General features: G+C 40.2%; 1 protein-coding gene and 1 non-coding gene across 2 annotated transcripts; one reads left to right on the top strand and one right to left on the bottom strand.

Moving 5' to 3' along the window:
- Positions 1–429: 429 nt before the first annotated feature.
- Positions 430–2012, bottom strand: LOC133285404 (uncharacterized). The gene is made up of 2 exons (XM_061482616.1): positions 1474–2012; positions 430–1375 (listed from the first exon to the last, which is right to left on the bottom strand). Exons 1-2 carry the CDS (start codon positions 2010–2012, stop codon positions 430–432), a joined length of 1485 nt encoding a protein of 494 aa, XP_061338600.1.
- LOC133285435 (small nucleolar RNA R71) lies at positions 1765–1869 on the top strand. Its single transcript, XR_009748004.1, has one exon. It is a non-coding gene; the product is annotated as a small nucleolar RNA R71 (small nucleolar RNA).
- Positions 2013–9731: the final 7719 nt, after the last annotated feature.

The following is a 9731-nucleotide window of genomic DNA, read 5'->3' as shown; positions in this document are numbered from 1 at the left end:
ATTCGTCAAAGTCCTTCATGCCTATTTCTGACTGCAACTGCTCCTGCTGTTCTTCTCTTATGATCAAGTCAAGAGTTGAAATGCTAGAGCATTCCTCAGTGCTATCTACATCAAACTTCATTGCTTTCATGACATTGAACTTCACCTCCTCTCCATTTACACTCATGGATAGTTTGCCTTTTCTGACGTTTATGACAGCATCACCAGTGGCCAGGAATGGTCTGCCCAGAATTATTGGAACTTCTTGGTCTGCTTCAAAATCCAAGATGATGAAGTCAGCTGGTAGAATGAACTTGTCTACTTGGACAAGGACATTCTCGATTTTTCCTTCTGGCTTGGCTATGGATCGGTCTGCAAGCTGAAGAGTGACTGTGGTTGGTCTTGCTGCTCCTATGTCAAGCTGTTTGAAGATAGAAGCTGGCATTAAATTTACACTCGAGCCCAGATCACAAAGTGCTCGACCAAGGTAGTTCTTCCCAACTGTACACGGGATGGTGGTAATATTCCAGGGTCCTTCAGTTTGGGAGGAATCTTAGTCAGGTATTTGCATGATTCTTCAGTGAGGGCTACAGTCTCAAATTCCTCAATCCTTCTTTTTTTTGACAAAACGTCCTTCATAAATTTTGCATACGAAGGCATTTGTTCCAGAGCCTCCACCAGAGGGACATTTATGTGAAGTTGTTTCAACAAGTCTAAAAACTTGCTAAACTGCCTATCTTCATGTTGTTTTTTTAACCTCTGTGGAAAAGGAGGCTCAATTGGTTCACTCCTCCTTTTGCATGGTGGAACATAAGTTGGGACTGAAACTGGTTCATTGTCTTTCATTGCTCCAACATCTGCTCCAGATGTTGTGGCAACTGGTGTGACTTCAGTGAGATCATCGTTCTGGACCTTCTCCCTTGATTCTGTCTGAGCTTCAAGGGGTTGAGGGTCAGTAGCTTCCTCAACTCCTTCTTCCATAGGTTGTCTTGCTAGTTCGCGTTTACGAGATCGTGCCACTAAATCTGGAGGTGGCAGAGTTTTTCCATCTCGTAAGCTTATAGCATTACAACGCTCCTGGTTTTCCTGGGACGGTTTTTCTGTGTCACTAGGGAGTGTCCCTGGTTGTCTCTGTTTGAGTGCTCCAGCCAACTGACCAATTTGGGTCTCCAGGCTCCTCATGGCTGCACTGTTTTGATTCATGTATTCCTTGACAAAAGTCTCAAAGGATTGGGACTTCCCTTCACCCTTATCCCAGTTTTGATGGTTCTGCCTGGGATATGGGGGTCGGTTCTGGTAGCTTCCTCCACTACCTCCAGCATTATTCTGACTCTTCCATCCTCGGTTGTTGTTCCCTTGATAATTATCATTGCTCCTGTTGTTATTATCTAACCACCTGCATAACACACAGCAGCCAAATTGTTACAGTCCTCATATTCATGAGGACCTCCACAAATGGAGCAACTTTGACTTGATTGAGTCAAGAGAAGTTGCTCGGTTGGTTTTTTCTGTTCCATGGGCTTCCAATTTTTTATAGTATTCTGGAGCGAAGCCATCTGTGCTGAAAGAGCATCAGTTGAGCTTAGCTCAAGAACTCCTGCTTTCTTGGAAGCATTGTTCCGTGTGGAAGGCCATTGAACATGTTTTTTTGAAAGTTTTTCCAACAACCGGTAGGTTTCCGGATAAGTAAAATCCAAAAGATCTCCCCCTGCAGCCGCATCAACAGTGGCTTTCAAGGGTGGGGTTAAGCCATGATAAAACGTGTGAATAATGCCCCAATCAGAAACTCCATGATTTGGGCAAATTCGTATTAATTCCTTAAAGTGCTCCCACACTTCATAAAGACTTTCTCCATCATACATTTGGAAAGATGCTATATCAGCCCTCACTTGGGCTTGTTTTGCTTGGGAGAAAAATCGGGTGACAAACTGTTCAGCTAGTTGCTCCCAACTAGTGATGGAATTTGGGGGCAATGTTCTCCTCCATTCTTTGGCTTTTCCTGCTAGGGAAAATGGAAACAGCCTCATTCGCATATTTTCCTCTGAGATACCATGAACTTTGAAATTATCAACTATCTCAGTAAAGTTGTCCAAATGACTGTGGGTCTTCCATAGGCAATCCATGGAATTGACCAGCATTCATAATCATTTGGAACATTGCAGGTTTGATTTCAAAGTTCGGGATATCCAGAGGAGGAGGAACATAGCCTCGTTCTGGACCATTTCTGAAGGGAGCAGCCATATCATTCAACGATGGCCCTCTTCCTCCATTCTGTCCTTCTTCATTCTCATGATTATTATTTTCATTGTTACCATTTTCACCATTATTTAGAACTTCCTCCATTGTATTATTTCTTAACCTTTGAACTCTTCTTCTATTTCTGAAGGTTCTCTCGGGTTCTGGATCAAAATGTACTATTTCCAGTCCAAGTTCTGTAGGTTCTGTGCTCATACAATAGGAAGAAGTCAAACACAATAAAAACAAAAAAGATTTCAAAAATACAAACAACAATGTTTCATTAAAGACGCCCTTTCTTGCCAAATGATCCCCGGCAACGGCGCCAATTGCTTGGTCGAACCGAGAGCTGCTCAGGGATATTTTTAAGGAGCAAAAATACAGAGTGATAATCGAGATTGCAAACAGGAGCAATCTACTCTGACCGAGAGCAACCCTCTTCAACTATACTCAAGCGTACGTGTCAAGCAATACAGGGTGTTGTTAGCCCCAGATTTATCGTCCTTAGGGAGCAGTTGTTAAGAAGGAATCGTTCAGGGAAACTTAATTCTTAGAAAAATGAAAGGAAAGTAGTTATTCTCAACCAAGCTTCACAAGGAGCAATCTCTAGCCAGCTAGTTAAACAGTGTTAACCATTCTGAACTAGATGAGAGCAGTGAATGACTTAGCATAGTCATCGAATATCAAGGCATCAAATTGAAGTAACTCAAAAGAAATTAATGAAGTGATTATAAAAGCAGCAATAGATAAGCACAATTTGGTTGTCGTGAAGAAAGTTATAACAAAAGTTTGATGTGAGATTGAGTTTAGAAAGAGTTAAGTAGGTGTTTCGGGTTCCATATTTTCATCCCTTTGGTTAACCCTGCTTGGTAGCATATTTTAAAAATGGATTCTGCTCCTTTCGTCGTTTTGCCACAAGTAAGTAAAAGAGCAAGGCCTTACTCTCCACATTACTCCGTAGAACTTAGAGTTAAATGCAAGGAAACCATGCTGCCTTCTCAAAAGAGCCTGGATTCACATGGCAGTGCTCTTCATTCAAGGTGTTCCTCCCTCCTTTCTTTAGGCTGAACTACCCCAAGATCTTGAGACTGCTCCGCACGCCCTTGTCAGTGTTTCATCGACCGAGTGGTCCCGGGATGAGGTTGCCAGCCCAAAGGGTTTCACAGAATCAATATATTAAACCAAAGAACAGCTCAAAATTCATTCATAAAATATGTGTTCATTACAAAGTTATCCTAAGACAAAAGGGATTACTTCTATGGAACCCTCACCTACTAAGAGGAAGTTAGCTCCTAGCGAGCATTACAAAAGAAAAATATCAGGAAAAATAAATGGCAAGCCCTCGAATGGTGTCCCGATTCATTCTCATGAAGGTTGATTCTTCCTTTTATAGAGTTCTTCTGTCAGATCCTCATCGTCCCTTTCATCAAGGGTTGTGCCTTCTTCAAATCCTCTCCAATAGCCGGTCTGCTCTCTGCCAGCTCAGCTCTGCATGGCAGTGGTCCCCCTTGCTTTTGGTGCTTTTTCTCGGGTGAGAATTTCGGAATCAGGGAGACACCTCCACCTTCTCTGTTGTGGCTGACGTGGAGGCTCCTGATTGCTTCCTTTTACTACTTTTGTACTGTAGCAGGCTTTTATGCTCCCTCCTGCGCAACATTCTTCCTTCTTTTCCTTAATGTGTGGGCCCTTCTGTTAGGTCTCAGGTTTCCTGATCAAAACAAATCAACCCAATAATCATATGTGAAAAAGTAAATGTCAATTTGCTCCAGGCCTACTCTAATTCCCATTTCAAGTGTTGCTCTGGTCCACTTTTCAAGACAATTGCTCTTCATGGAAAAAGAAGGTTAAAGAGAGTGATTTGTGACCAAAACAGGGGTTTTGTGGAGTGATATATACTTAATGGACCTCAACTTTTGAGGACCATCAGCACGCAGCTGTAGATCATTATCCTTGCTTAGCAAAAGACCTTGTCCTGGATCACTTTTAATATATCTTAAAAGACGGATGACAGCCTGATATTGATCCTCGGTTGGGGATTGCATAAACTGAGATAGAACATGAACGGAGTAACTCAATTCTGGTCGAGTAATGGTTAGATAAACCAGCCGGCCAATTAATCTTCTGTAGCGAGCAGGATCAGAGAAGGGTTCACTGTCAGATATTGCTAATTTGTGATTAGCCTCAAGGGGAAAGGCACATGGCTTGCAATCAAAGAGACCTGCTTCATGTAAAATGTCCAAAGCATATTTTCTTTGGTTGAGAAACAAACCAGAAGAACCATGAGCTATTTCTAAACCAAGGAAATATTTAAGGACGCCTAAATCCTTGATGTTAAAGCAAGACTGAAGAAAAACTTTAATGTCAGTGCATATGGACTCTGAACTGCCAGCTAAGACAATATCATCAACGTATATAAGTAGGACAGCAAAAGCGTTAGCCCTCGTCAATGTAAACAGGGTGTAATCAACTTTGGACTGCACAAAACCATATGATTCAATGGATGTACGAAGCTTGGCAAACCAGTTGTGTGGAGATTGTTTCAAGCCGTAAAGGGATTTCTTTAGACGACATACTTGATGAGGATTGCTATGATTAAAACCTGGAGGAAGCCGCATATAGACCTCTTCATCAAGATCCCCGTGTAGGAACGCATTAGTGACATCAAGTTGAAATAACTTCCATCCTTTGGCAACCGCAACGGCTATAAGAGTACGGACGCTTACCATCTTTGCAACTGGTACATAAGTATCAAAATAATCTTCCCCAGCTATTTGGTTATTACCAGCTACCACAAGGCGAGCCTTATACCGCTCTATAGACCCATCCGCATGGTATTTAATTTTATAGACCCACTTGCATGGAATGGCTTTCTTGCCTGGTGGTAGTGAAGTAAGATCCCATGTTTGATTTTGTTCAAGTGCATCTATTTCTTTACGCATAGCTACGCGCCATCTTTCATCAAGCACATCGTCTTTAAAAAAACAAGGCTCAATGTTGCTAGAAATTGCTGCAAGAAACTTCTGATGTGTAGAAGAAAAATTAGAGCATGAAACATAATTTGCTATGGGATATAAAGTACCTGAGGATAGACTAGCCTGGGTAGGAGCAGAGGTGTTATGTGCAATTACATTGGTGCATTTAAATTCTTGAAGATATGCAGGAGGCCTTTTAGAACGGTGACCACGACCGAGAGGTGCACTTGTGGAAACTGGAATCTCATTGCAAGATGATGAACCAGATTCAGCAGCTTCGTGGGAGGGATCCATACCAACATTATCATCAGGTGGTGCAACAAGGGACACCTCAGATGCATTTGTATTAGTGTCCTCATTCGCAGCATGCTCATTAGAATAAACAGTAAGTAAAGGGCTCCCCATGTCATTAGAGTCATCCACCATAGGTAATGAGCTTGAGAGTTGAACTTCAGAGGAATTAGAAAATGATTCGCAGGAAGGAAAAACATCCTCTGAAAAATAACATCTCGTGAAACAAAAACAGACTGTGTTTCGATGTTGTAAAGTCTCCAACCTTTCTTGCCAAAGGGATAGCCAAGAAAAATACATCTAACAGAACGTGGAGCAAATTTATCTTGAGTACGGGGCCGAGGATGAGCATGAGCTAGACACCCAAATGTGAGAATATGATCATAACTTGGAACTCGATTAAACAATTTTTCAAAAGGAGTTTTGCCTTCAAGTAAAGGAGTAGGAGTTCTGTTGATCAGGTGTACTGCAGTGAGAACACATTCGCCCCAGAATTCGAGTGGGAGGTTTGCTTGAAATCTTAAGGCTCTTGCAACGTTGAGTATATGACGGTGTTTGCGTTCAACGCGCCCATTCTGTTGAGGTGTGTCAACACAGGAGGTTTGGTGGACAATGCCCAAGTCAGAATACAAAGATTGGAGACGTTTATCACAGAACTCGGTTCCATTATCTGAACGAACAACTTTCACCATGGTGTTAAATTGATTTTGCACCAGTTTAATAAATTGAGTCATGAAAGTGAAGGTTTCAGACTTGGTTTTCAAGAGGTAAACCCATACATTACGGCTAAAGTCATCGACGATTGTTAAAAAATAACGAGCACCTGTTAACGAAAGGCCCCCAAACATCACAGTGAATAACAACAAAGCAAGAAGATGTTTTATAATTACTTATAGGAAATACAGATCGAGGTTTCTGTGCACGAAGGCAAACATCACAAACTGAATGCAAATCATCTTTAGACTTATTAGCTACTAGAGAAGGAAGGAACTTCAAATATTGGAAGGATGGATGACCCGAACGACGATGCCAGAGTTGGAGAGAATTATATTTGCAAGCTGCATATGCAATGGATCGGGAACTGGCTTCGTGCACATAAACACCTGCCTGTTGTTTACCCAGACCAGTCGTGATCCTCATTATGGGGTCTTGTATAAAGCAACCAGAGTCAGTGAAAGAAACCAAACATTTCATATCAGTGATCAACTGAACAACGGAAATAAGATTGCACTGTAGATTTGGAACGTATAAAACGTTATGCAAACTCAAAGCGAAGGACAATTGCACGCTGCCAGCCTGAATTGAAACGAGCTGAGTGCCATTGGGTAACCCAATAGATGTTGGTCGGATTGAATGAATATCAGTAAGCAGATGTAGAAGGCCAGTCATGTGCTGAGAAGCACCACTATCCACGAGCCAAGAGGAAGAATGTGAAATCTTACCAGAGAGGGAATTATTGTCAGAGGAGGAAGGTGAGTCCACCAAAGCGACAAGCTTCTGAATGAGTTCAGGAGTCAAGGCAGATACTACAGAAGCATGATCAACGGGCTGGATTGGGACAGCAGCGGCCGTGTGAGCAAGAGGACGACCAATGGTGTTGCGAGTATCGAAAGATTGACCGCGTCCTTTGCCATGCCCTTTGGAAGGCCTTCCATGAAGTTTATAGCAAGTGGAGATGTCATGGTTTGGTTTGCCACAATGACTGCAGACCAAGTTAGGAGCAGGAGTAGATGGAGTGGTTCGAGGGACATGAGCAACAGAACTCAGAACATCAAAGGAAGTAGGTGTGTTCTGAATCATGTTGTATTGAGTCTCTTCTTGAATGAGTGTGGAAAAGACCTTGTTCAGTGATGGCAAATCAGATTGGTTCAAGAGTTGTGTGCGAAGTGTGCCAAACTTGGAATAATCCAGTCCCAGAAGAAATTGATAAACCCTGTCATCCTCCATTTCCTTGGTAATGTGCTTAGCCACAGTGCAGTTAGCACCAAGAGAACAAGTGGGGAGGACATGGGAAGCATCGAGTGCATCCCATGCAGCACGTAGGTGAGTGTAGTATCTGCTGATGGACATTCCCTGTTGCCTCAAAAGAAACAGATTCGATTTTAGTTGGTAAATTTTTGGAGCATTCTGGATGGAATAGCGTTCCTGCAGGTCATCCCAAAGGGCTTTGGCAGTAGAAAAATATTGGATATATGGCTGAAGAGAGGAGTCAATAGTGTTGTGAATCCAACTGTTCAGCATCGAGTTGCAAGTGATCCAGGCATGAGCTTCATCAGTGGCATCATCATTTGGTTTGGTAATGGAGCCATCAATAAAACCCAGCTTGTTCTTAGCAAGAAGTGCATTTTTCAGTGCCTTGGCCCAAACATCATAATTAGAATCTCCTCGCAAGACTACATTAGTAAGGAGAAGACCTGGGCTGTCAGAGGCATGCAGATAAAATGGCGAACGACTATCTGAAGGTTTGAAAGCAGTGGCAGTAGCAGAGCTATTGTTTATAATTGCAGCGGAAGAATAGCGGCCATGGGAAATAGGTTTGAAAAGAAAAAGGATCGACACTTAATCTGATACCATAAAGAAGCAGGTTTGCAGTAAAGAGTTTAAGCTATCTTGCATTGTGGCTGAAGCCAAAATATATACAAGAGGTTGTTACATGTACGTTTGAATATAAACAACAGCCATGCTGATAATAAGGAACCAACAGCTATGCTAATAATAGGGAACAAATAAACTAAGCTAATAACTAGGAAACAATAATATACTATAATATACTATGAACAGCAGGTTGTTGGAAAGATAAGATCAAGATGATCTTATCGTAACATATTAAAGGAGCCAATTAAGCACGATCTCCTAAAACAATTTGGGAACTCAATTGAAATTGGGACTTGAATTTATATCACTTGGGCTTAACATTTGATCTCTTATAATCAAAATAAGCATATTTGTTCTCGCATCACCTGTAGCACGTAGACCAACAAAAACCACAACAAAAAATGGGCAAGAACCGATATATTGATCACAATATGGGTTTCGAGCATGAAGCCTTAGGAGAGCTCACAAAGAGGATTTTTCATAGAACAAAAAGAACAGAGAGGACAATAAGACATGTATCAAAATGAATTGGTACAGACAATCAAGAAGTGTATCAACTATTATTATATAATCAAACGCACCATTTTATTAATTATTGTCAATGTGAAATGACTAAAATACAGGTTAAATACATTAATGAATGAATGAAACAACAAGTTGCATTAGGAAATAAAATTAACACCACTTCACTCGCCTCTTCTTAGGAATAAATCTTTATCTAATCTTCTAAATCTAATTGCTTTAATAATCGGCTTAGCTTATCTAATTAATTCAACAAGCTTTAAAAAAAGATAATTAAAAACGAAAGAATACGTTTATCAAAAAAAAAAAACGAAAGAATACATAAACTATCTCAGCTACTAAAGTCTTTTATTAATAAATGTAAGATTTTAAGAATTTTAGATTAAATCTCGCCTTCATCTTTTTCCCTCTTTCTTAAAAACAAAAATAGTATGTTTACCAAAAAAAAATTGTATTGCATGATCTTAAATTTAGTTTGCTTGAATTAGTGTGTTCTTAGATAATATGTGCGAATAATTTGCTAATTAAAATATAAAGATTTTTTGAATTAACTATCTAAAATCGAAATAGACAATCCAAAACGAATTAGAACGGCTTTCAACGTAATTCCCGTTTGTTTTAATTTTTTCCAAAATGTATTAGTTTGTTAGGTATGATTATTTTGATTGGAAGGATGGGAAAGTGGGGTTGAGTTTAATTTTTGGAGGAGGGATATTCTAAGTAACCAAATTCTTTCTACCAACTTACTACCTATTTAATCATTATTAGATTAATATTTTCTCTCTTTTCAATTTTTTTTTAACATTCTCTCTCTTTGATCGAATGATGATGTGATGGGTAGTAAATTAGTAGTGAGAATTTTTGGTAGTTAGAATATCCTCCTTGAAACATAAGAAATTTCCAGCCAAATGATTTTCCCACCATTTGAATTTGTAACTACAGACTCGGAAAAAAAATCGCTCCCAACCCATGGTATTTTTTTTTCCCTTGAATTTGGATTCTGATTTTTATGTTTTTGGACCAAAATGCTCTCTTGTTTCATGACTGACATACAATATTTTTAAAAATGATGGGTACTTTGGTAAATTCGATTCACATTCGCATCAATATTTTACAATCAATCAAACGTAACATCAG

The sequence above is a fragment of the Gastrolobium bilobum genome, unplaced genomic scaffold (assembly GCF_033153095.1).
Source record: "Gastrolobium bilobum isolate Gb01-03AN ecotype WA unplaced genomic scaffold, APGP_CSIRO_Gbil_v1 utg62802, whole genome shotgun sequence".
Taxonomy (NCBI): Eukaryota; Viridiplantae; Streptophyta; class Magnoliopsida; order Fabales; family Fabaceae; genus Gastrolobium; species Gastrolobium bilobum.
The sequence above is the reverse complement of the archived record's forward strand: the minus strand, read 5'-3'. Positions and strand labels throughout refer to the sequence as shown.

What these genes read in the sequence shown, in the direction of transcription:
- LOC133285404 (XM_061482616.1), bottom strand. Translation starts at nt 2,012, where the DNA reads ATGCGAATGAGGCTGTTTCCATTTTCCCTAGCAGGAAAAGCCAAAGAA. An exon ending in GAACAGAAAAAACCAACCGA is followed by an intron (nt 1,376 to 1,473) that starts GCAACTTCTCTT and finishes TGTGTTATGCAG; the next exon opens with GTGGTTAGATAATAACAACA.